Below are 25512 nucleotides of genomic sequence, written 5' to 3'. Positions count from 1 at the left end.
CGGATTCAGGACTTGGTTTCGGTTCCTCCCTGTTGTGTCACTGTGGCCTTCACCCCCACCCCTCCCCCGAGAAGTGCACACTGCTGGAAAGGGCCGGCGCTTCCCTAGCTGGTCCATCCTCTTCTGCTTGCTCAGGTCCCGTCTGCCAGCACAAACACAAAACAGGCTTAAAGGACACCCCAGGGTTCACCCCCTGGGAAGGGACAGGGAGCAGCAGGTGCCCTTTCTTTATCTAAAACGGGGGCACCAAGGGTGCTCAGGGTGGATGTGAAACTGGCCGGGTGGACAGCAGCCTCCCAGTGCTGGGCCAAGACCCCCCTCCAGAAAACAGAGTCCGGCTTATGCCCCTCCTCTCAGCCCACCGTCCGCACCCCAGAGGCAGTTCTCTGTGAGTTGGGGGGGGGTTTCCCAGCGGGGGTATCCACAGGTGGCAGCCTCCAGGGGGTGACGCTGGTGATGGGAGCCCCGAAGACTGCAGTTATGTGGTTCTGTAGTTGTGTCTACTGTGGTTGAGATGACCATGGAAGGCAGAGATCCCAGAGGTGGGTCCCTCTCACATAGGCAAGTGTGGGGTGGAGAGAGTGCGCGTTGGGATAGAGGACTCTGTTGATATCTAGGACAGCCTGCCCTCAACCCGTGCCAGCTGTGGAGGCAGTGCGGCCAGGGGGAGGGGCTGCGAAACCAGACCCCTGGCTCCGGGTCAGAATCCTGACCCTCCTGTTTCCCCACCCCTCTTCTTAATCTGCGTTTCAAAGAGGAGGGATTATTCTCACTAAATATGGGCAGCGAAGGAGGAGCAGGTCAGCTTTGCGAATGTTTTCCCTGGCCCCGCGGCCCCACCAGCCTCTTTCCCGCCTCCCTTCTGTGAGGCCAGATGGGTCGCATGGAGAGGAGGGTGGGCTCTGAGCCGGGAGAGGGGGTGGGCGCCGCCCAGGCCAGGCCCAGGTGGACAGGCCCCAGTCCACCGCTGAAGGAAAAGGCCCAGGTCTCCGCTCTTCCGAAGCTGCTTACTGAGCTCCCATTCCCACGGAGATGAGGCTGCGGGCCGGCCCTAGCTCTTCGCCCCTTTTGTGAGAAACAGGAAGTTGGGATCTTTGTCAGCTGGCGGCCCCCTCTACATTAAATATTTATCTTGGAGTCCAGGTCAGAGCCCTGGAGAGTAAGAAGCTCGTGGCTGGGCAGAGGGCATGGCCAGGATTCCTGCAATTGGAAGATCTTCAGCCGCACCAACTTTGGAGAACAAGGAAGAAAATGAAAGTGAAATGGCCCTCCTTAGTCCCAAGGAGCCTAACAGGTGGGAACAGCTCCTGACCAGGGAAAGGGGCCCCTCCTTGGTGTCAGAGGCGGGGAGGAGGATGTGGCCGCAGGCCGACCCTGGGGAGCGAGCTGGCATGCCCATCTTCTTCAGCCTGCATGGCTGAGCTGTTTCCGCACAACCCAGAAGCTCTTGGACCTGGACCGGGGAAAACAGGGCACTAAGTAGCAGTGTTGGGGGTTGGGATGGACCCGGCTCCGTGTCTTGTGAACTGAGTGGTGTGCTGGGGAAACGGAAGCACGCGGTGACCTCCCACGCCAGCCCCTCCCCCAGCAGGTGTGCAGTAGGAGTTGTCATCTTTTCCTGACTCCTCCCAACATGGAGTTGAGGTTGATCAATAACTTTGCCTGATGGCTGCTGTGGCGCACCAGGGTCCCTGAGGCAAGCCGAGGGCTGGAGGTACTCTGGGGTCAGTGTCCACTCTCAGTGCCCAGTCCCAAGCACCCTCACTTTCTGGAAACTTCAAGAGAGCATGGCTCCAGGGAACGTAGAGCCAGTGGGCGGGGCAGCAGGAACAGCGGAAGACCAGGAACATCAAAATAAACAGGGTGTATGGGAACACCGAGACCCTCCTAACCCCGTCCCCGCCCAAGGGACCCCACCCTCATCCTCTCAGGGGCGCGGCACGCCCGGGGGGGGGGCGCTCCCTCGGGGTGATTTCCTCCCGGGGCTTGCACGTGTGTGAGCGTCCGCCGGCCGCCAGGTGCACGCGCGCGCGCGTGTGTCTGACCCAGGCGACGCGGCACCCACTCGTCCCGCGGGGGCGGGCGGCGGGGTGCTTCCTCGGGTCCTCCAGGCGCCTCCCCAGGGCCCCGGGGCGCACGGCTCGCTCGCGTTCGGCACTCGCGTCCTGTCCTGGCTCCGCCGGCGCAGAACCTCGTTTCCCACACTCTGGAAATGTCGCTGGAAACTCTGAGTGGCCCTCGCCGGCCCGCCCTCCCCCTTCCCGACGCCAGCCCAGCGGTGGGGACCGGGGAGGGCGGCTGGGAAACCAGAGCGGGCTCCCCGGGGACCCTCGGCGGCCCCTCCCGGCGCCGCCTCCCCGCCGGCCCGGCCCCTCGGGCAGGGGGCCACCGGCGTCCCGCGGCGCGGCTCGCCAGGACCGAGCGCGCTCGCAGCCCCGCGGGAGTGAGGGGAGTAGCTGTCGCACACGCAAACTCCACCCGCGCCGCGCCGCGCCGCGTCGCGCCACTCTCACGGTCCTGGTCCTGCCTCCCTCTTCCTCCTCGGGCGCCCAGTCTGGCCGAGCCCTCTCCTGACCCGGTCACGCGCGCCGCCGGGGCCCGCCAAGGCCGCGCCAGGCAGGAGCCGGGCGGGGATGCCCCTGCCCTCCTCCAGGGCGGCCTCGGCCCCCGCCACCTGCTCGCCAGGCAAGGTAGGTGTGGGGGGAAGCAGAGGGGGCGTGGGAGGAGGCGAGGCGGCGGCGGGGGCGGGACCCACGGCCCGTGGCGACGAAGGCACGGAGCCCCTCCTCCGGGGTTTGGTCCTGAACTCCGCACTACGCAGAGGTGTGAGGTCCCGGCTTCCCAATCCAGAAAAGGCGAACTTGGAGAAAACCCGCCTCGCCCACGTGGACTTGTGGCTGGAGAATACCTGGGACAGCGCACAGGGCCGAGCCCCCACCCCCCGCTCCCCCTCCCATCAGAACAGCCCTAGGGCGGGGGTGGGGGTGGGGCCGCTCAGAGATGCCCCGGTGAGAAGCTCTTCCTGCTGTCCTCCAGCAGAGAAAACTGGGACCCCCACAGCCCCTGCCCTGCGCGCTCCTGCGGGGTGCGTCACGGAGCGCAGAGCTGGGGAGGGACAGTTGCGGTAGCCCCTGAAAGTGGGGGCCGTGTGGGGAGGCTCCTGCGGGGGTCAGCCCTCCCCGAGCTGGCCGCTGGCTGGGGCTGGGGCTGGGGCAGGAAGGCGCGGGGCAGCTGACGTTGGGGACCTCGGGGCTGAGCCTGCAGCTTGGCCTCCAGGCGTGGCCCTTTGGGGAGGGGTCCCAGCCAGGGCCGCTGGCTCGGGGCAAGCCTCTTGCCCTGCCTCGATTTCCCCTTCGAGGAGTCAGGGCAGCAGGAATGGGGTGTGTCTGTGTGTTACTTTTGGTAGGAGTCCTAATTGGTTCCAGCTGGAGAGCAGCCCCTCCTCCAGCACAGCCGGGTCCTTCGTCTCCCCCCGCCCCAGTCAGGGATGGGCACAGAAGGGCTGCAGACCCCACAGCTGGCTCAGAGGCCCCCAGAAGCCGGGGGCTGCCCCCAGCCTGGGCGCTACCCCCGCCGGCCTCCCAGGCTGGAGCAGGAAGTCGGCTCAGGAGAGGAATCAGCCTCCTCTCAGCCCCCAGGCCCCGGCTGCACCGCTCATGTGACTGCCCACCACACAGGCACACCCGATTCAGCTGACAGCCCCTGTGCCCGCCCCAGCGCTGCCCACGCGGTCCCCTGGCAGCCTCCCCTCCCCCACAGAGTCATCCCCCTGCCCCACAGCATCTCCCAGGGAGCCTCCTCGGACGTCACACGCCCATCCAGGATCCAGGTCTGGTTGGGGCCAGCCCTGAAGCTGGCAGAGGCTGGCTCAATCCAGCAAGCACAGGGGAGAAGGGGCAGCTTCTGTGCCCCGGCCCTCAGCCGCTCTACCCCAAGACCCTCTAGCAACCTCCTCTGGGCCCCTGGAGCCCCCCTGGCCTCTGCCCGGGGCCAATCAGGGGTGCTGCAGCCAGAGACCACCAAGCAGCTTGGAGGTGCAGGAAAAAGTGTGGAGGGTGTGTGTTTGCACGCACACACCCAAGGGGGCTCGGCCCCACCCCTCCATGAGCCTGAGCAGGCCCAGCCTGGGCGGCTCTCTCACCCCACCCCTCCCTGGCACCGGAGTCCGCTGAGTCGTCCAGAGTGGATCACGAGGAGTGGTTCCTGCTGCCGGGAAATGCCCCCCACGCTCTGGACTTGGGGCACCACCAGCTGCTTCCCAGCGGCAGTGGGCGGTGGCCTTGCCCTTGGCAGGGCCTTCCCCCTCCCCCGCCTCGTCCCAGCTGGAGTGATCGCTTGTGCCCGTGGGCAAGCAGATGCTCCCACAGGGCCTGGAGGAGGCAGAGGGAACTGAAACAAAGTCCCCTCTCTGCCTGTGCGCCCCAGTTCCCCGTGCCTGGCCCGCAGGCCCGCAGGTCCGCAGGCTGGCCACCTTCCCTCTCCTCCTCCTCCTCCTCCTCCTCCTGGCCCAGGCCTCCCCTCCCCCCTTCCCACCGGGGCCTAACAAGCAGCCCATTGTGCCTCCGGGAGCCGGCACGGGCAGCCTGCAGGCCGGTGCCCACAGTTTCCTGGGTCCTTGAGTTCCCACCCAGCTGGGCCCAGCCCTCCCGTAGCCAGCCCCTCCCCCCGGACTCCAGGGTTGAGCAGAGAGGGCAGAGGTGGCCCAGGCCCAAGCTGGGCTTTCCCTTCCTTCCTCTTCCCCGCAGAGGACACTCAGAGGAGCAGCGGGCGCACCCTGCGGCCTCTGACCTTGACGCCAGCATGCAGGGCGCCCCCTGCAGCCTCGCCGCTGGGCTCAGCCTGGACGACTTCATCCCTGGGCACCTGCGGGCCCGCGTGGGCTCAGCATCCCAGGGCACACGGGTGAGTGCGGCAGCACCAGGGGCCCCAGCTGCCGGGGCACCGGCCGATCAGGTGGCGTGCAGGGGTGGAGCAGGGAGGCGGGCGAGCTCCACAGAGCGGTCGGGCTGGCCGCCTTCCCTCCCTGCCTCATGCAGGCCCTTCTGGGCCCTGAGCGGCCGCTCCTGGCCCCTTCCCACAGGTGCCTGTGATCCGGAATGGTGGCTCCAACACCCTTAATTTCCAGTTCCACGATCCCGCGCCCAGGACCGTGTGCAATGGCTACTACCCACCCAGGAGGGATGCTGTCCGGCACCCAGGTAGATTTGCAAAGACCTGCTCCTGGAGTCCCCGGGCACGGGTGGGCGGGATCCCTGGGCCCACCATGTAGCACCAGCCAATTGGGGGGGGGGAGTGAAGGGGAGTCTCACAGCCATGAGGAAGTTCCCTAGAGGCTTCTGGGAGCCTGCTGACCCTGCGAGAGAGAGCCACAGGAGTGGAGAGAGTAGGTTGACGCATCCCTTCTCTCTCCCGCCTCCTGGCAGCGGAAGGAAGTGTGTAGGAGCCATGAGGGCCAGGCAGAGGGAGTAGGGGCACCTCTGGCAGGCCAGGCGTCACTTGGCTTGGGGCTGGACGGGTGGAGGGGTGTGGGCATTTGCGGCTCCAGGAGGCCTGCAGGTGGAGCCCCTACGAGCCACGTAAGGGTCTGTGCCCAGGCCGCCCCGGGAGCCTGGCAGCCTGGCTCTGGGGTCCAGCAGAGCCTGGCCCTCTGCTGAGGAGGGAGTGCAAAGGGGGCTTTGTTCACCTAACAAAGGATAGTCGCGCACTCGGAGCGCGCTGGGCGCTGTGAAGACAGTCCCTAAGCTTTGCCTCATTTAGTTGCTCCGTATCCTGGCACAGTAAGGGACGGTGATGGATGTCTCCCAGTGACAAACCCAAGTGTCACAGGCGTGGAGCTGACAGTCAAAGCCTTGTCCGTCTGTCCCCGAAGGCCCCAAGCCGCCGCTCTGGCTGCCTAAGGGGGCACATGGTGGCTGTGTCTTGGGAATCGAGCTTCCGACCTGCCCTGAGAGCCTAGTGGGCATGCTGGGCACAGCAGGTGTCACTGAGTCTTGGCCACGGTCACCCTGGGGTGACAGAAGTGGCAGCCGAGGCCCTGAGTGGGTGATTGACATCGAAGTCACCCAGCTGGTGGCTCGCAGAGCTGGCATCTGACTTGGCACCATTGCAGCCACACCCTGGCTGGGATGTCCCCAGCGTGCTCTACAAAGTTCCTGAACAAGCTCAGGACGGTCCCAGGAAAGCCAGAGTGGGCGGGGACAGGCACAGAGCTCGCAAAACAAAATCCGCTTTAGTTCACTGTAGCTAAGAAGTAAACAAACAGAGGCCTGCGCTGCGGCCAGGGACCGGCTGGCTTGCAGAGGCTGCGTCACTGCTCAGACAAACAAATGTTGAAACTTTGACCCCACGGGGCTCGCTGTTGGGAGCAGCAAGGGGGCAAGGCGGGTGCAGGTGGGCACCCCTGCCTTCGGCTAACGCTCAGCTGCCCATGCCCACAGAGCCTGCCTGGTATCAGACCTGGCCAGGCCCTGGGAGCCGGCCCTCTGCCAGCCCGAAGACCCCTGCCTCCCCGCACGCCCAGAACTGGTCAGCCACGTGGACCAAGGACAGCAGGCGCCGGGACAAGCGCTGGGTCAAGTACGAAGGCATTGGGCCCGTGGATGAGAGCGGCATGCCCATCGCCCCCCGATCCGTGAGTCCAGGGACCTACCCTGACCTCCGAGTCTGTGAGCTGAAGCCTGAGGTGGGGGGGAAGGGTGGGGCGGGGTGGGGGGGGCACAAGGTGACAAAGGCTGTCTCCAAGTCATTCCAGACAAAACAGGGATTCAACTGCCATGGCCTGCAGGGCAGAGTTCCAGGCCCTCTGTGTTTCTGAATTGCACAAGGGTTGTGCTTATGTGGGGGTGGGGTGGAGTGGGGGATGGGTGGGGGTGGGGGGGTAGAGTTCTTATCTAGAACCCTCCCCAGGGTTTCTTAAGATGCATTTGAAAGGCAGACTTAGAGGAAGGCAGAGGAGAGAGAGAGAGAGAGAGAGAGAGAGAGAGAGATCTTCCATCCACTGGTTCTGTCCAAATAGCCAGGAACCAGGAGCCTGGAACTCCATCTGGGTCTCCCACGTGGGTGGCAGGGACCCAGGCACTTGGACCATCTTCTGCTGCTTTTCCCAGGTGCATTAGGAGGGAGCTGGATCAGAAGTGGAGCAGCCAGGACTCGAACCGGCACCCATATGGGATGCCAGTTTCTCAGGCTTATTTAACCCTCCGTGCCCCTGTCCCCTAGCCCCGGCTTTCAAAGGTGGAGCACCTTAGACTAAGCCGGCCAGGGACTCACTGTTACAGCCCCCGGGCCTCAGTGCTGAGTCCTGAGTGAGAAGCCCAGTGCTAGGGCAGCGTGGAGGGATCCTGGGATCCCTGGGAGAGGCAGGCCCTGTCCTTCTCCCTTCCGCCCAGCCTTCGCCAGCTGTGTGTTGGCACTGGGACGCTGGAGTTGGTACCATGCCTTTCCCACCTGACCCAGGGCAGCCTGGAGGCTCAGGTGAGGCAGGTGGCAAGAAGTACCACCCGCTACAGGTTCTTTGTAGAAGCACTAGGAATATAGAAAAGCAAAGAGAAAAACAGGTAAGTCATGGGGGAGGCGTGGCACAGCTGTTGATGCCACATGGGTTGCCCACGTCCCATATCAGAACACCAGGTTCAAGTCCCACCTCCGCTTCCCGTGCAGCGCCCGGGTGCTCACCTGGCAGCAGGTGATGGCTCCAGTACTTGGGTCACTGCTGCCCACGTGGGAGACCAGGATTGAGTTCCTGGCTTCTGCCTTTGGCCTGGCCCTGCCATAGCCCCAGCTATTCTAGGCTTGTGGGGAGTGAACCAGCAGATGGAAGATCTCTGTCTTTCGAATAAGGAAAAACAAATAAATAAAAGTGGAAGGAACTGTGCTCTCTCTCTGCCTCTCTTTTCTTTTTTTTTTTTTCTAATGATTTATTTTTACTTATTTGAAAGGCAGAGTTACAGGGAGAGAGAGAGAGAGAGAGAGAGAGAGAGAGAAAGAGGGAGAGGGAGAGGGAGAGACAGAGACAGAGAGAGCTTGCATCTGCTGGTTCACTCCTCAAATGGCTGCAACAGTCGGGGCTGGGCCAGGCCGAAGCCAGGAGCCAGGAGCTTCTTCCAGGTCTCCCACATGGGTGCAGGGGCCCAAGCACCTGGGGTCATCTTGTACTGCTTTCTCAGGTGCATTAGCAGGGAGCTGGATCAGAAATGGGGCAGCTGGGATTCGAACTGGCACCCATATGGGATGCTGGCGCCACAGGTGGCAGCTTAACCCGCTATGCCACAGTGCCGGCCTCTCTGCCTTTCAAATAAATAAATAAATCTTAAACAAACAAATAAATAAACACACACTGTGTGATGTTAGAAGCGAGCCTGCACACCGGGGCTCCAGGGGCGTCCAGAGAGGCCTCACTGGGGAGAACGCTGGGGCTGGGCGTGGGGAGCCTGGGAGGGCGGGGCTCTGACTTGGTGTTTCCTGGTCGCAGAGTGTCGACAGCCCCCGGGACTGGTACCGGAGGATGTTCCAGCAGATTCACCGCAAGATGCCAGGTCAGACCCCCATCTAGGGCCCCGTGCCCGACAGAAAAGGGGTGCTCGCTGCCCAGGGGGTCCTCCCCTCAGGCTCTGGGGAGAGGATGGTCCCGAACTAGGGCCGGACAGGGCTTCACCCACGCACCGTCTCCCCGAGGCCCTTCTCACTGAGCCGAGGGCTCGGCCGCTCTGATGGGGCGCCGGTGGCACTGAGCAGTGTACAGATAGCGTCCGCTCTAAGCGAGTCCTGCTGGTCGGTTTGCTTCGGCTTTGGGGTGTCCTGTTTCTGTAAGGTGCTTCCGAAAACACTTTAGACGTGATAAAATGACACCAACAAGAAAGGGCCAGAACACAGTCCGCTCTGTCCCCTGTGGGTCCATGGGACCCCCGTGGTCTCCAGAGCGGCCCCCCCCACCCGAAGCACCCACGCCCTCTTCCCCGGTGCCCCCCGCAGGTGCTGGAATAGCAGTGTTTTTCTGAGATGCCTTGCATCCCCCTCTGGGCTGTAATGCCCCCAGGAGTGGCTGATCTTCCTTGCTGGGCACGGCTCGCCCTCACCACCCGGAATGCAGCCAGCCCTGGGGAGGGTGTGGCAAGTGGCCAGGCACCCGCTCGGCCAGCTCGGTCAGCCCTTGACTGTCTATTGAGCACTTGCTGGGTACCAGGCACTACTGTAGGTGCTCAAGACAAAAGGGAGACCTTCTGGCCATGGCAGGAGGTGGGAGAGACTGGGGGGAGACAGCGCTAGGGACCCACAACTAAGTGGCCTTTGAGCCCACAGCTGGGGGAGGAATGTCCAGCAGAGGGCGCTCCCACCAGGAGGAGAAGCCTGCCTGCAGGTTCTAGGCCAGCAAGGAGCACCTGGGTGGGTCTGGAGTCAGAGTGGTAGGGCCGTTGGGGCCAGCATAAGGGCTTTGGTTTTACTCTGCAAGAGATGAGCCACGGGGAGGTTCTGAACAGAGGTGTGTGCTGATGGCGACAGCTGAAAAGACTCCCCCTGGCTGCCACGTGGAGAAGAGCAGGCAGATGCACCAGCCGTTTGTCCCGTGCTTGGTATGGGCTAGGGGGGCAGAGGCCACTGTGGAGGCTTTGCTTTGACTCAGGCTCGAGACCCTCTTGTCTCAGCCCAGGGCGGAGGCAGTGGACGCGGTGGGCGTGGATGGACGTCCAGGACAGTCCCTGGAATCTGCAGACGGATTGGACGGTGCCGTGAAGGGGGAGGAGTCAGGGTGAGCGTCTGCCTGAGCCGGGTGGAGGTTGGAGAGGCAGGGACGCCTGCAGGGGCAGCAGATGCCAGAGGGGTTCGTTTGCAGGTGTGTTTTATATCTGCAGGCGCGTGTCTGCCCCAGTCTGTAGTTCAAGGACGCTGGACTCCTCCCAGGAAGGTTCTCCTGCTTTTTAAGATTTATTTTATTTATTTATTTATATATTTATGTTAAAAGCAGAGCAACGGGGGCAGAGGGAGTGAGAATAGGGAGAGACAGACAGACAGAGAGAGAGAGAGAGAGAGAGAGAGAGGTCTTGCATTCATTGGTTCACTTCCCACATGGCCACAGTAGCCTGGACTGGGCCAGGCTGAAGCCAGGAGCCTGGCTCTCCATCTGCGCCTCCTACATGGCTGGCAGAGGCCCAGGCACTCGGGCCGTCTTCCCCTGCCTTCTCAGGAATGTTAGCAGGGAGCTGGATCAGAAGAGGGGTAGCAGGGACTCCGATGTGGGGGGCCAGTGTCACAAGCCCGTTGCAACACAACAGAGCCCCACCCCCAAAGAGGTTTTGACGAATAGTTTGTCCGGTAGGTCTAAGGTGCCGCCAGGGCTGTGAATCGGGAACAGAGGGCACAGGTGGTCCCTCGGGATCTGCAGGGGCTCTGTCCCAAGACATCCATGATACCCAGATCCGTAGCTGCTAAAATGTGGCAGCATTTGCTTACCCACCCCCACCGGCTGCTTTACATCCTCTCTCCATTACTTAAAACACCTGGTACCCTGGCCACGCCACGGGGCTGGCTGCTGCGCTGGGTTGTTTAGGGAACAATGACGAGGAAAACAAATCCAAACATGTTCAGAGCAAGCACAGAGACGCCTTTCTGAGTACTTTGGCTTAGACCCAGTGGGTTGGGGGCTGGGAGGGGGGAGTGTGACGGCATCTTTTAAATCAGTAAGAGGAGATGAGCTGATCTAGGGAGATGGAGAGACAAGGAGTCCCCGCAAAAAAAAAAACTGAGCCCCCAGGCACCTGCAGGCTGAGAACTCCAGAGAGGTGTGTTTCCGGGGCCAGAGTGGCGGGCCGACGAAAGCAGGAGCATCCGGCGGGGGGACAAGTGTGGGCTGTGGCGACCGGGGTGGGGGGTTTGCGTGGAAGGTAGTTACTGCAGCAGGCGTGTGTGAGGGGCAGCTGTACCCTGTGGGCGGGGGGTGGGGGGTTTGCGTGGAAGGTAGTTACTGCAGCAGGCGTGTGTGAGGGGCAGCTGTACCCTGCGGGCGGGGGCAGGGCATGGGGGAGCGCATCTCTCAGAAGCCCGCGCACAGAGGACAGAGCCCAGTCGGCCTGACATCCCCGGCTCGCTTGCGAGTGAGGGCAGGCCCGCGGAGGTCAGCAGAGGGCGGGTGTGGGAACAGAGGGGAGGGGCGGGAGGCTTTGGGCCCGGCGCCGCTGCCCGGTTGGCTCGCTCAGGCCCTCGGTCTGCCAGAGGCATCTCAAGCCCTCCCGAGGGCTGCCCTCCTAATTCCTCCCCTCCCTGGGACATTCTTCAGGCCCTGACTCAGCTCTCGGCTCCATGCTGCGGGTGGGAGGGGGGGAGGCTGGGAGCGGCCCAGGCGGCCTCCCAGGGTGCCCGGCCCTGCCTTCTTCCCCATCTGTGACCTGGGCCTTTTCCCTTCCTGCAGACCTGCAGCTGGACTGGACCTCCGAGGAGCCACCCAAAGGTGCGTGGGTGTGGGCACAGACGCTCCCAGGTAGTGCTGCCAGACACGTCCCTGCAGCTCCTGTCCCGTGAGCTCCCCGGCCCCTGGGCGTGGTTTCTCTGCACTTTTCTCTGCTCATCTGCCAAAAGGGGGACAGTACCCACCCCAGAGTTGTGTTGCAGGTTTAGTACAGGGTGTCAAGATGTTGGGACAAAACGCGGAGTGCCACCCCATCCCCACAAGCCGGCCACAGAGAAGCTCAGTTGGTCACGGGTGCTGGAACCGGACGTGGCCACCCATCCCGGCTTCTCCCACCTTCAGTGCTTTCTTCCCATCTCTCATCTGCAGACCCCCGACATCCAGGACCCCAGCAAAGACCCAGCTCCAGGCCCAGCCCAGTGGGGACTTCGAGCCGGTGAGCAAGGATGGGGCGGGCACTGCCCTGCAGGGACTGGTGCCCCCTAGTGGTCACAGAAGGCACAGCTTGGCACAGGCTGGACAGTGTCTGGGTCAGAGACCCCTCCCCACTGCCAGGGGCAAAGGCAGGTGGGGGGGGGGGGTGCAGGATCTAGAACCCTGGTCAGGAATGCCTGGGACAAGTAGGTGCTCAGCAGGAAGATCTCATTCGTCATCCTGTAGGTTCGCAGGTCACCCAGGTGTCAGGGGAAGGGGTGGCCGCAGCGGGGGCAGGGTGCGGGGGACAGAGCCATGCAGGCCCTCTACTTCAAAGCCTGAGGCTGCAGAGAGAGGAGCCCCACCAGGAGTGAAGGGAGGGCTTCCTGTACTATGCTGGCCACCGGGGCCATGGAGGGGCCCAGCCCGACCTTGGGGAATGAGGAGCCTTGCTCTCAAAGTCAAATCCATGACTCTCTTCTTTGCCTGCAGCTCAGTAGCACGGCCCTACCTGACCCGTGGCTCCTGGCCGAATCAGTGAGGCAGAGATGCAGAGCGCTCAAGTTTCGGGCCCAGAGATCTAGGTTCAGGGCCCTGTGCGCTGCTCCTGGCCAGGGCACCCTGGGTGACTTCACCCATCTGAGCCTCGCTCTCCCTGTCACTTCAGCAGGGGTCACGAGGCGACTGAGAGGAGTCAGTGGAATGGTGTGGCTCGCACAGAGCCATCCTACACAAACACCAGCAAGAGGCGGGGGCATGTGATGACCGGAGCTCTTCTGGAATTAGGAACGCTAAATTCCATATTCATGAGCAGTCTTGTTGTTCCTAAAGTCAGAACAGCGTCACAGCCAGCGAACGCTGATCTCCGGTCAGGCAGCTCCCCCGCTTGCTAAGCCGCGTGCAGTGGCTCCACTGGCTCCGCTGTAGCCACTGCTACAGAGACGTTGGGGAAGTTAAGGCAGCCAGGGAGGGGTCCCTGGAGGAGGGCTGGGGTGGACGTGACCGCGCAAGTGCCTCAGTGGACACAGATGAGGTCACCAAATTCAGTGCCTTCAGGAAACTGAGGCCCACGGAGCAGAAGCGACTTTCTCAGGGTGCCTGGGTTTTCCTTGGGACAGCATTGCAGCCCTGTTCCCTGAGGTGGAAGAGCACTCGGTGATGGGAGCCACAGGCTTTGTCAAAGTTGCACAGACAGCCACGGCCACGGCCACAGCCACAGGCCAGCAGGAGGGGGACACACGAGTGTGTCAGGCCTTCATTCCCCAGCCCGGCCATTCCTGGTGTTCCCAGGAAGGGGCAGGGGGCAGGCAGAGCAGGTGGAGGCGGGGCCGGATGCTCACTCCTGCCTCAGTTTCCCTAAAAGGGGCCTGAAGAGACTGCCTTCCCTTTCTCCAGGAAAATCTGGGACCACACTGGAGAGCTACCGAGCAGCACCTTTACCTGCAGTCCTGGAGTGTCCTCCTCTGGACCCCCGCCTCCAAATCAGGTAGCCCGTCCGCGCAGCACCCTTCCCGGCTCCCCTCTGCTGACAGCACAGCAAAGCGGAGGGGGGAGCACTAGGGGGGCCAGAGAGGGTGGGGCAAGGGCCCCAAAAACCTGCTTTGTGAGCCTGGCCAGTCTCCCGAACAATGCCCACGGACCCCCATCCAGGCGCCGGTACCCAGACGCCGGGAGAAAGACAGCGTCTGGGCAGAAGACTCGTGGAACCAGTTTCTGCATGAAATAGAGACTGGGCAGAAGGTGAGTGCCGGCCTGGGCCTCTGGGAGCAGACACGGGGCCTTGGCAGGTGCATTTTGGGATTCCCCCAGCCTCTGACACACCCTCCCCTCCCCTTCAGCCAAAGAAACCCCTGGTGGACAACAACCCTGTGGAGAAGCCCTCCCAGCCCATCGAGGTAAGTGCTGGGGGTGAGGGGCAGGGAGACTGTGTGGTCCCGTCACAGCTCACCTCTGCTCCCGGCACCAAGCACGGGGCCTGGTGTCCAGTGGGCACTTGGTGAACACACTGCACAGAAATGTGTGGTGGTGGTGGTGTTGTTTTTAAGATTTATTTATTTATTCGAAAGAGTTACCCAGAGAGAGAGAGAGGCAGAAAGAGAAAGAGAAAGAGAAAGAGAAAGAGAAAGAGAAAGAGAGAAGTCTTCCATCTGCTGGTTCACTCCCCAGTTGGCTGCAATGGCTGGAGCTGGGCCAATCCGAAGCCAGGAACCAGGAGCTTCTTTTGGGTCTCCCATGTGGGTGCAGGGGCCCAAGGTCTTGGGCTATCTTCCACTGCTATCCCAGGCCATAGCAGAGAGCTGGATCAGAAGCGGAGCAGCCGGGACTAGAACCGGCCTCCATATGGGACGCTGGCGCTTCAGGCCAGGGCATTAACCCGCTGCGCCACAGCGCCGGCCCCAGAAACCTGTGTTGACCAAATCAGGAGTCGAGAAGGCAGGCACTAGCGTGGACTGCGACTGGCAGAAGTTCTGGCTGCAGACCTGGTCTCTAAGAAGAGGGAAAGGCTGGGCCAGGCAGACAGGGGCATCCCGGGGGAGGAGCAGAAGCCGCAATGGGGTGGGGGTGTGCACCTGTTCGTGGTGCTGAGCCGCAGGGCCCCGCTGGCACTGCCGAGGCCGTGGAGAGGGAGCGTGGGGGCCCTGGGGCAGAGAAGGAAGGTGGCAGGAAGGGGCTGTGTCTGCAGCCTGACACCGGGAGCCCCACCTCCCTGCAGGCTGGCAGGCCAGGGGCTGGCCTCGCACTCACAGGCAGGCTCCCGCATCAGACCTTTGGCCACCCCCCCCCCCCACTGCCCAACTGCCCAAGTGTGTCCCCACCCCCAGGTCCTGCTGGAGAGGGAGCTGGCCAAGCTGAGCGCTGAGCTGGACAAGGACCTGCGGGCCATCGAGACTCGGCTGCCATCCCCCAAGGTACCAGTTCCCTCCGTGGGATGCGGCCGCCGTCACCCGCGCTCCGCCCCGGCCAACCTCAGCCCGGTCTGCGCTCTCTTTCTCTGAAACTTCAGGGCGGTGGCTTTCCCAAGGGACCCCTAGCAACCCTGCCCCGCCAACTCCACGTCAGCCCGCCGGCTCCCCGCCCCCACGCCGCCCCGCCCACTCGGGGGACCCCGGACCTCCGGGGCTCGGCTGCCTGTGGCCCGCGCGCGCCTTCCCTGTCCGCGCCGGGGCTCCGGCCTGCCTGCGCGCGGCTCACTCTAGGACCCCGCGTCCCTGCCCTGCCCGGCCCTCCTTCCCTCCCGAGCCGAGCCGGCCGCCAACTTTTCCGGAGCGGCGGCGGCGGCGGCTACCGCAGGGCCCCGAGGTCCCGCGTCCTGATCACGCCCGGTCTCCCCCGCACAGAGCTCGCAGGCGCCCCGACGGACCCCGGAGCCGCGGCCCGCAGCCGGGTGAGTGGCGGGCATGGGGGCGGGAGGAGGGGGTCTGTGCGGGGGTGGGGGTGGGGACGTGGCGCGGAGTGGGGGGAGGAGGGCCCTCGGGCCCGCCCCTCTCCGCAGGGGGCTGCCCTGTCGCCCACAGCGGGCGGCCTGCCCCAAACCCAGGACTCCAGTGGCGGCTCAGGGCGGCCAGGGGAGCCCCGCCGCTCCCCCACTCCTCCCCAGCCGCTCCCGGCCCCGGGCCTCACCCTTTCCCGGTCTTGGCCACTGCTCGGGAAGTGGGACATCCTGTCCAGAGCCCCGGACCTGGGAGCCGCCTTAGGGCGAGCGGGCTGGCGTGGGACAGCCCCGCCCGGCTGCTCACCCGGTGCCCCTGCGCAGCACGGCCTCCGCCTGGAGCTCCAGCACCCCGCATGCGTCTCACCTGGCTTCCTCGCGACCCCTGAGCCCCTACAGAATGGCGGATGGAGGAAGCCCTTTCCTGGGGCGGAGGGATTTTGTCTACCCCTCCTCAGCCCGAGGTGAGGCCCGCAGCCCGCCCAGGCCAGATGTGCTGGTGCTCCCGTGGGTGGCAGGAGGGTCCCCGCCTGGCCCCGGGCATGTCCTCAGCGGGTGCTCCTCCACAGACCCCGTGGCCGCCGACCGAGGGGGCAGCCCCGCCAGGAGGGACGAGAAGAAGGTGAGGGAGGCGCACCAGGGTCAGGCAACCTGCAGGGGGGGCCTGGGGGGGCTCCCAGGGACGGCGGGTCCTCATCTGCCACCCGACCGAGGCACCACTCTGTCCCCTCCCCTGCCCAGAGGAAGGCCGCCCGGCTCAAGTTCGACTTCCAGGCGCAGTCCCCCAAGTAAGTTCCGACCTGACCTCTGCCTTCCCCTGCGGGGGTGGGGGTGGGCGACGGGCTGCACCTGGGGCGCCAGAGGCGGGGCAGGGCCTGGGCTTGCTGTGACGTCCTGGCTGTGGCCTGCAGGGAGCTGACTCTGCAGAAAGGTGACATTGTCTACATCCACAAGGAGGTGGACAAGAACTGGCTGGAAGGGGAGCACCATGGCCGACTAGGCATCTTCCCTGCTAACTACGTGGAGGTGAGCCCGAGGGACTGGAGCCAGCAAGGGAGGGCCTGCGGGCTGGGAGAGACACCCCGGGTTTCCTGGGCTGTGACACGGGGAGCCCGGGCACCTTACCTGCTGAATCTCCTTGACCCTCTCACCGTCTGACCCAGTGCACTGACTGCAGTTGGCCAGGAAGTGTTTACTGTTTATGGGTGGAGCCCAGTGCATGGGGCCGGGGCATGGGGCCGAGGCATGGGGGGAGGGGGTGGCCAAGTGACCCAGCTCCTAAACCAGAAGCCATCCATGTCCCAGGCTGTCACCACTCAGAAGCCATCTTTCCATAGCGTGGTTGGGAGTGATTCTAATTGCAGCTAACGAGAGTGTGACAGGTGTAACAGTTTACAAATCACGTGTATGTGGGTCACCTCTTCCAGGTCTATTACCCACTCACTTCCCTGGGGCGTAATGGATTGTCCCCATTTGAAAGACAGGGCTTCTCTCTTTGTTAACAAAAATTTATTTGGGGCTGGCATCATGGTGTAGCAGGTAATGCTGCTGCCTGCGACACCGACATCCATATGGATGGCTCTTCAGGTCCCGGCTGCTCCACTTCTGATCCAGCTCCCTGCTAATGCACCTGGGAAATCAGTGGGAGATAGCACAGGTGTCTGGGCCCTGCTACCTCTGTGGGAGACTTGGATGAAGCTCCTGGCTCCTGGCTTGAGCCTGGCCCAGCGCTGACCATTGCAGCCAACTGGGGAGTGGACCAATAGTTGGAAGATTCTCTCTCTGTTTGTCTCTCCCTCTCTGTAACTCTGACTTTCAAATAAATAAATATTTAAAGGTAAATCAATAAAAAAGATTTATTGATTTAATTTGAAAGGCAGAGTGACACACAGAGAGAGGGAAAGACAGAGAGATCTTCCATCCGCTGGTTCACTCCCCAGATGGCCACAATGGCCAGAGCTGGGTCAGGCTGAAACCAGGAACCAGGAACTGCACCTGGGTCTCCCATGTGGATGGCAGTGGGGACCCAAGTACTTGAGTCACTGTTGGCTGCCTCCTGGGCACTTCAGCAGGAAGCTGGATCCGACTCGAACCGGGCACTCCGGTGTGGGATAAACGCATCCGAAGGCGGGAGCTTAACCTGTGCACCACAGTGCCCAGCCCACAGGTGAACTTTCTAAGGTTTGGTAACAAGTTATTAAGTGGAAACTCTAGAATCTGAACCCAGGTTTTTCTTTTCTTTTCTTTCTTTTTTTTTTTTTTTTTTTTTTTTTTGACAGGCAGAGTGCACAGTGAGAGAGAGAGACAGAGAGAAAGGTCTTCCTTTGCCGTTGGTTCACCCTCCAATGGCCGGCGCACCGCGCTGATCCGATGACAGGAGCCAGGTACTTCTCCTGGTCTCCCATGGGGTGCAGGGCCCAAGCACCTGGGCCATCCTCACTGCACTCCCTGGCCACAGCAGAGAGCTGGCCTGGAAGAGGGGCAACCAGGACAGAATCCGGCGCCCCGACCGGGAGTAGAACCCGGTGTGCCGGCGCCGCAAGGCGGAGGATTAGCCTAGTGAGCCGCGGCGCCGGCCTGAACCCAGGTTTTTCAGTACCAGAACCAGGTTCTGGACTTGCTTACAGGTTTTCTTTGGGACTAGCATTTGTGCCTTTTAAGCAATGTCAGCTGTCTACTTTATGGACATAAAGTTGTCCATAATGTTCCCTTATTGTCCTTTAATGCCGGTAAGGTCTGTAATGATCAAGGTTTATTTATTTGAAAGGCAGAGTGATGGGGGGAGGGGGTGTCTTCCATCCACTCTGAAAGCTGAGCAGCTAGGACTGGAACCAGCACTCTGCATTGCCAGCAGCAGTTTAACTCACAGCTCCGCGATGCTGGCCCCTCTCTCTTTCATTTTTGGATGAGCAATTTTATCTTCTCTTATTCCGGCTAGAAATGTACTGATTTTCTTGATCTTTTCAAAGAACCAGCTTTTGATCTCATTGATTTTTCTCCATTGTTTTTGTTTTTTATTTCATTGGATTCTGCCTCTTATTTTCTTTGTTATACTTGCTTTAGGTTTAATTTGCTCTTCATTTTGTGTTGTTTTTAAGATTTATTTATTTATTTGAGAGCAGAGTTAGAGGGAGGGAGAGAGAGAGGTCTTCCATTTGCTGGTTCACTCCCCATTTGGCCACAATGGCTGGAGCTGGACTGATCTGAAGCCAGGAGCCAGGAGCTTCTTCTGGGTCTCCCACTCGGGTGCAGGAGTACAATCACTTGGGCCATCTTCCACTGCTTTCCTAGGCCATCATCAGGGAGCTGGATCAGAAGTGGAGCTGCTGGGACTTGAACCAGCACACATACGAGGTGCCAGCACCACAGGCACAGGCTTAATCTACCATGCCACAGCACCAGCTCTACTGGTTTCTTTAAAAAAAAAAAAAAAGACTTTTTTTTTTTTTTTATTTGAAAAGCAAAGTCAGAGAGAGAGAGAGACAGAGAGAGACCTTCCATCCACTTGTTCACTTCTCAAATGGCTATACCTGCTGCAGCTGGGCCAGGCTGACGCCAGGAGCCAGGAAATTCATCCGGGTCTCCCACGTGGGTGCAGGGGCCCAAGCACTTGGGCCATCTGCTGTTGCTTTCCCAGGCACATTAGCAGGGAGCTGGATCAGAAGTGGAGCAGCCGGGACTGAATCTGGCACCCATCTGGGACGGTGGCGTCATAGGCAGCGGCTCAATCCACTGTGCCAGAATGCTGGGCCCCCATTTTCTGTTTTTTTAGGGTGAAAATTTGGGTGATTGATTTAAAATCTTTTTTTATTGTTTTTTTATTTATTTTTTATTTTTTGACAGGCAAAGTGGACAGTGAGAGACAGAGAGAAAGGTCTTCCTTTGCCGTTGGTTCACCCTCCAATGGCCGCCGCGGCCGGCGCACCGCGCTGATCCAATGGCAGGAGCCAGGTACTTCTCCTGGTCTCCCATGGGGTGCAGGGCCCAAGCACTTGGGCCATCCTCCACTGCACTCCCTGGCCACAGCAGAGAGCTGGCCTGGAAGAGGGGCAACTGGGACAGAATCCGGCGCCCCGACCGGGACTAGAACCCGGTGTGCTGGCGCCATAAGGCGGAGGATTAACCTAGTGAGTCGCGGCGCCGGCCTGATTTAAAATCTTTTAGTGTAAGAATTTAATGCTATGAATTTCCCTATCAGTGTTGCATTGGTTGCATCCTACGTGTTTTGATTTTCAAAAGGAAATATGTGTTGTTTTATGTCTGTGAAAGGCAAAGAGACAGAGCTCGCCCATCTGATTGACTCCCCGAATGCCTGCCACAGCCAGGGGTGGGATGGGCTAAAGCCAGGTCAGAGCTCAGCCTGGTCTCCCATGTGCGTGTCGGGGTCCCATGAACTTGAGCCATCACCTGCTACCTCCTGGGGTGTGCATTAGCAGGAAAACTGGCATGAGACAGGGAGCTATGCTCAAACCTGGGTGCTCCCAGGGATGCAGGTGTCCTGTAGGGGCGTCTTAACCAGCACCGCAGGTGTCTGCACCCACGTTTTTTTCTCATTCAACTTGAATCATGTTCTCATTCCCTCTGTGACTCGCTTGTTGATGATGGGTGGGCTTGTTGATTTAGGATCTTGATTTGAAAGGCATCATTAGGCCTCCCCCATCCGCACAGTGATCTCCAGGAGCCTGAAATTTCACAAAGCACGAGGGGACTTGAAAATGTTCATGGAAGGGGCCGGAGCTGTGACGTTGCAGGTAGCATGGCAGTAAAGCCGCCACCTGCAGTGCCGGCATCCCATATGGGCGCCGGTTCGAGTCCCGGCTGTTCCACTTCCGATCCAGCTCTCTGCTGTGGCCTGGGAAAGCAGTAGAAGATGGCCCAAGTTCTTGGGCCCCTGCATCTGCGTGGGAGACCCAGAGGAAGCTTTTGGCTCCTGGTTTGGGATCAGCTCAGCTCTGGTCATTGCAGCCATTTAGGGAGTGAACCAGTGCATGGAAGACCCTTCTTTCTCTCTCTCCCTCTCTGTACCTCTCAAATAAAAAAATTGTTAAAAAATGTTTATGGAAATTTTGAATTAAAAGATAAAAATAGGGGGCAGCATCCTGGCACACCAGGTTAAACCACTGCCAGCAATGCCAGCATCCCATATCGGAGCAATGGTTCAAGTCCCAACTGCTCTGCTTCTAATCCAGCTCCCTTCTAATGCACCTGGGAAGGCAGCAGAAGACAGCCCAAGTTCTTGGGACCCCTGCCACCCACCTGGGAAACCCCGAGGGAATTCCAGGCCCTTGGCTTTGGCCTGGACCTATCCCAGACATCGCAGCTGTTTGTGGGAGTGAACCAGTGGATGCAAGTTCTTATCTTCCTCTCTCCCTTTCTTTCTTGTCGCTCTGCCTTTCAAATAAATAAGTCTTTTAAAAAAGAGAAGAATATTGGCCGGCGCCGCGGCTCACTAGGCTAATCCTCCACCTTGTGGCGCCAGCACACCGGCTTCTAGTCCTGGTCGGGGCGCCAGATTCTGTCCCGGTTGCCCCTCTTCCAGGCCAGCTCACTGCTGTGGCCAGGGAGTGCAGTGGAGGATGGCCCAAGTCCTTGGGCCCTGCACCCCATGGGAGACCAGGAGAAGCACCTGGCTCCTGCCATCGGATCAGCGCGGTGCGCCGGCCACGGTGGCCATTGGAGGGTGAACCAACGGCAAAAAGGAAGACCTTTCTCTCTGTCTCTCTCTCTCTCACTGTCCACTCTGCCTGTCTAAATAAATAAATAAATAAATAAACGAATATAAAACATAAACTTTATTTCACAACATGAGCTCCATCAAGTGCGAGCAATGTGTGTAACTGAGGCACCAGCCATTGAGTCCATCTGACAAGCCTGGGAACCCAGCATATGAGTGCAGCATTTTTATGTCATTAGAATGGCTTAAAAATGGATGCCCTTAAATGATTATTTTTCACAAGTGAGAAACAAGAAGTCAGAAGGCACCAAATCAAGGCTTTAAGGAGGGGCCGGTGCTGGGGCGTAGCAGGTGAAGCCACTAGTTGCATCCTTTATGGGCGCTGGTTTGTGTCCCGGCTGCTCTTCTTCCAGTCCAGCTCTCTGCTGTGCCTGGGAAAGCAGTGGAAGATGGCCCAAGTGCTTGGGCCCCTGCACCCACGTGGGAGACCCGGAAGAAGCTCCTGGCTCCTGGCTACAGCCATTTGGAGAGAGAACCAGCAGAAAAATGGAAGAAATCTCTCTCTGTCTCTGTCTCTGCCTCTCCCTCTCTGTAGCTCTGACTTTCAAATGAATAAATAAATCTCTTTTTAAGAAAAAGACTTCAGGGTGGATTTCTTTCTTTTTCTCTTTTTTTTTTTTTTTAATTTAATTGACAGGCAGAGTTAGAGACAGAGAGAAAGGTTTTCCTTCCGTTGGTTCACTCCCCAAATGGCCGCCATGCTGATCGGAAGCCAGGAGCCAGGTGCTTCCTCCTGGTCTCCCATGGGGTGCAGGGCCCAAGCACTTGGGCCATCCTCCACTGCATTCCCGGGCCACAGCAGAGAGCTGGCCTGGAAGAGGAGTAACCAGGACTAGAACCTGGCACCCATATGGGATGCAGGCGCCGCAAGCGGAGGATTAACCAAGTAAGCCACAGTGCCGGCCCCTTCAGGGTGGATTTCTGATGGTCTCTTCTGGGGACTCAGGAACTCGCCTGGTGTGGCGAGAGGACTGAGCAGGAGCACTGTGGTGATGGAGAACTCTCCGGCTGTTTCTCTCCTCACTCCTCGGCTTTCTCTGAGCATTTCCAGGAAAGCAGATACTGCCCGTCTGTGCCCTCCCCCACACCCCCAAGAGCCAAACAAACAAAACGCCCTGAGCATCCTCAAAAACTGTTGCTGCGACTTTTGCCCCGCGCTGATTCCCTCGTGCTGTGCCTGGACCACTGTGCCGCTTGGTAGCCGTGGCTTTGCTTGTGCTTTGCCTTCAGGATTGTACGTTACATCTCCTGTTCCAGTTCTTCCCCCTGTTTAAAATGTCCGTCGAAAGCTCCGCTCCTGGCCGCGGCTGACCTGGGCACGGCGGTGTTGGTGCTCAGCCCGTGGGCGGTTTGATCCACTTTTCCTTTTTAGGTTAGACTTGTATCAGTGGAACCAATGAGCTGTCTGTGCTGTCGGTCGCGGTTTCTTTGATGAATCCTTGGTCCAAAAATGATCAACTTTGCCTCGCCCTTGCCGTGGGTGGCTGCCACTGTGGGCTCTGTCTTTGGCATCTCCCGCCTTCTTCCACGCGACTGACAGATGGAGTAGGATACGGTGCACACTAGGGCCCTTCACAAAGCTCGTGGGAAATGAGCTCTGAACTGCAGATCTCTTTGGGGGCGTCATTCCGTGAGCTTTCTGTAAAGCACCACCAGTGACCATAAGTTTGAGGTTTGTTCTCGCTTCTGTGTTCTGCTAATAGACTCTCACCATCTCATTGTCTCACACTGGGTCCTGTCTGGACGGGTTGGGACAACTTAGCGTGAGTTTTCTGGAAATCCATGCGTGGTGTTTTCCGTGAATTTTGTGAAGAACCCGCATAAATCCAGCATTCCACCCTGTCCATTGTCTATACGTTAGAGTGAAACCATTGATTGTTAGGAGCGGGGGACGCAAAGAGAAATGGGGGGGGGGGGCTGGGCACCTGGGTGGGAGCGGGCAGAAGGGGGAGAGGACCCGGGACTCCTGACACAGGGGATGCTTGGTTCCCACGAGAGGTCAGAGGTGAAGTCCTCAGCGTTCCCGCAGACCAGGGTGCTGCCTGCTCCTTGCAATGCTTCGTTTCCTTCTGTGATTCAAGTTCAACTCCTGATCCGACTGGCTTCTGCCGTTTGCACTCGCCATTCTGCGCTCCACACACCTCTCCGTAGCCCCCTCTCCTCTCCGCCTCCCCCGGCTGTGCCTCCTCCCTCCCCCCACCCCCACCCCCACCCCCAGGGCTTGTGTCTCACTTCCGAGTCTGGGGTCCATCGATGTCTTTTCTGGCCTCGCTCCCCCAGTAGCCCTGCGTGTGCCCAGCTGATGCGCAGGCTGAGTCTTGTCATGGCCCCTTCTTCCCGCAGGTGCTGCCCGCAGATGAGATCCCCAAGCCCATCAAACCACCGACCTACCAGGTGGTGGAGTACGGGGAAGCCGTGGCCCAGTACACCTTCAAGGGGGACCTGGAAGTGGAGCTGTGCTTCCGCAAGGTGAGCCGGGCGGGAGGCGGCGGCCCGGGCTGGGGCAGGGGAAGACGCAGTGGAGTCTGTGCTGTAAGGCGTTTTCTTCAAAGAGTCGGGTGGACCCAACTCTGCCAGCGTCTCTCCCTTTCCCCAGTCTCCTCGGGTGTCTGTTCCTTAATTGAATCCATTTCAGAAGGTGATCATGAATGGATGTGGGTGTGCTGTGCACCTGAAGGTTGGTAGGGCTGCAGCGATCCTAAACAGCATCTCTTTTTTTAAAAAAGATTTATTTATTTATTTGAAAGGCAGAATTACAGAGAGGCAGAAAGAGAGAGAGAATCTTCCATCCACTGGTTCACTCCCAAATGGCCTCAATGGCCAGAGCTGGGCCGATCTGAAGCCAGGAGCCAGGAGCTTCTTCCGGGTCTCCCACATTGGTGCAGGGGCCCAGGGACTTGGGCCATCTTCTACTGCTTTCCCAGGCCATAGCAGAGAGCTGGATCAGAAGTGGAGCAGCCAGGACTTGAACTGGCGCCCACATGGGACGTGGGTGCTGCAGGCGGCAGCCTTACGCACTACGCCACAGCGCCGGCCCCATAAACAGCATCTTTAAAGAAGCGGATGGACGTGGTGGATAGACAGCGAGGACTTCCGTGCAGACAGGGTGCTTATCAGACTCCCAGCAGCCCCGTGCACACATGTCCATACGTGTTCTGGGTTGTGGCTACAATTTTTTTTTAAATTAGAGATTGTGTTGAGAAAGCTTGGAGGATGCTGGCCTAGAGAGCAGGGAGCTGGTCTCCCGTGGGACAGCCTCGGGCAGCAGCTGTGAGCGCCTCCCCCGGAGGAGGAGGAGGATGTGGGCCCTGCTGACACCAGCCCTCCCACCCCCCCACCCCCTCCCCCGCAGGGAGAGCGCATCTGCCTGATCCGCAAGGTGAACGAGAACTGGTACGAGGGCCGCATCACGGGCACCGGGCGCCAGGGCATCTTCCCCGCCAGCTACGTGCAGGTGTGCCGCGAGCCCCGCCTGCGGGTCTGCGACGATGGCCCGCAGCTGCCCGCCACCGCCGCCACCCGGCTGGCCCGGCAGCCCAGCTCCCCCTCGGGGCCGCGCAGCCCCGCCGACCCCACCGACTGGGGGGGCCGCACCTCCCCCCGCCGCACCAGCCTCTCCTTCCCCACCCAGGAGCCCAGACCGCAGGCTCAGGTGAGGCCGCCCCGCAGCACAGCCCCCCTGCCCTGGCCCCTGGGGTCCCTACCCCTCCTCGCAGCTGCAGCCCGGCCCTCCTCAGCCACCCTGTCCTGGTTGGCCCACGTCTGCCTCCGGCAGGGACATGAGTGGAGCTGAGCAGGACGTAGGGAAGCAGGTGGGCTTGAAGGCAGAGGGTCGCAGTCTGTGGGGAAGAGGGTCGTTAGGCCTGGCACGCAGTGGAGGTCCCTCTGTTCTGGGAGCCCTGCACGGCTGGTGCCTAGCGCCATCCCTGCCGGTGGTCGGATTCCAGGTGCTTTCTGTATCTGGGCAGGGAAACGGGCAAAGCAGCTGCTGTCAGACCCGGGGCCTGTGTGAGCAGGGGCAGTGGGAAGCCTCAGCCAGGGTGGGCCCGCCCCGCCCTGCCCCGCCCCGCCCCCGCCCCCTCTGACCCTCCTCTCCTGGGCACCCCTAGAGCCTCAGCACCCCTGGGCCAGCGCTGTCCCATCCTCGAGGCTCCAGCCATCCCCTGGACCCGGGGGCCCCCACCCCCCACACCGCTCAGATACACTGGACCCCGTGAGTACCGCGCATGGGTGGGGGCATTTGGTCTGGGGCCTGCCCAGCAGGCAGTGCTAAGTTCACGGACCCCCTGCATGGGCTCGGGAAGCCCCCACTAGGTCTGCTTGTCTTCGCCAGCTTCTAGGCCGTGGGGGCGGGCAAGCAGGTTTCTCATCTGGGGGTCCCCGGCCCTTCCCTGTCTTAAACAGGGCCCCCAGCGTTCCACCCCTGAGCCTGCAGCCTGAGGTCCGAGCAGGGAGGATTGTAGCCCTGGGGCTCTGAGGGGGCGTGGCCTGGGTGGTCGGGAGGGGCTGTGGTCCTGGGAGCTGGCTGGGGGCTGC

General features: G+C 60.8%; 1 protein-coding gene across 5 annotated transcripts in view; it reads left to right on the top strand.

Annotated features, from left to right (window-relative positions):
• Nucleotides 1–25512, top strand: part of SORBS3 (sorbin and SH3 domain containing 3) — a 33342-nt gene that overhangs the window by 5642 nt on the left and 2188 nt on the right. The window contains exons 2-21 of one of the 5 annotated variants that reach the window (XM_070047323.1): nucleotides 1144–1294; nucleotides 1592–1724; nucleotides 4746–4902; nucleotides 5081–5198; nucleotides 6438–6631; nucleotides 8471–8534; nucleotides 11402–11440; nucleotides 11768–11834; nucleotides 13208–13298; nucleotides 13463–13552; nucleotides 13651–13707; nucleotides 14635–14721; nucleotides 15151–15197; nucleotides 15567–15706; nucleotides 15812–15864; nucleotides 15984–16030; nucleotides 16154–16268; nucleotides 23320–23445; nucleotides 24329–24628; nucleotides 25086–25189. In XM_070047323.1, the coding sequence (XP_069903424.1) occupies nucleotides 4801–4902; nucleotides 5081–5198; nucleotides 6438–6631; nucleotides 8471–8534; nucleotides 11402–11440; nucleotides 11768–11834; nucleotides 13208–13298; nucleotides 13463–13552; nucleotides 13651–13707; nucleotides 14635–14721; nucleotides 15151–15197; nucleotides 15567–15706; nucleotides 15812–15864; nucleotides 15984–16030; nucleotides 16154–16268; nucleotides 23320–23445; nucleotides 24329–24628; nucleotides 25086–25189 (1841 nt within the window). In that variant the 5' untranslated portion in view covers nucleotides 1144–1294; nucleotides 1592–1724; nucleotides 4746–4800. Of the gene's footprint in view, nucleotides 1–849; nucleotides 986–1143; nucleotides 1295–1591; nucleotides 1725–2065; nucleotides 2691–4745; nucleotides 4903–5080; nucleotides 5199–6437; nucleotides 6632–8470; nucleotides 8535–11401; nucleotides 11441–11767; nucleotides 11835–13207; nucleotides 13299–13462; nucleotides 13553–13650; nucleotides 13708–14634; nucleotides 14722–15150; nucleotides 15198–15566; nucleotides 15707–15811; nucleotides 15865–15983; nucleotides 16031–16153; nucleotides 16269–23319; nucleotides 23446–24328; nucleotides 24629–25085; nucleotides 25190–25512 lie in introns of those variants that run through there. The other 4 variants (XM_070047322.1, XM_051836738.2, XM_051836736.2 and 1 more) reach the window with 4 other exon arrangements.

The sequence above is a fragment of the Oryctolagus cuniculus genome, chromosome 8 (assembly GCF_964237555.1).
Source record: "Oryctolagus cuniculus chromosome 8, mOryCun1.1, whole genome shotgun sequence".
Taxonomy (NCBI): Eukaryota; Metazoa; Chordata; class Mammalia; order Lagomorpha; family Leporidae; genus Oryctolagus; species Oryctolagus cuniculus.
Note: the sequence above shows the minus strand (reverse complement) of the source record. Positions and strands in the feature narration are given on the sequence as shown.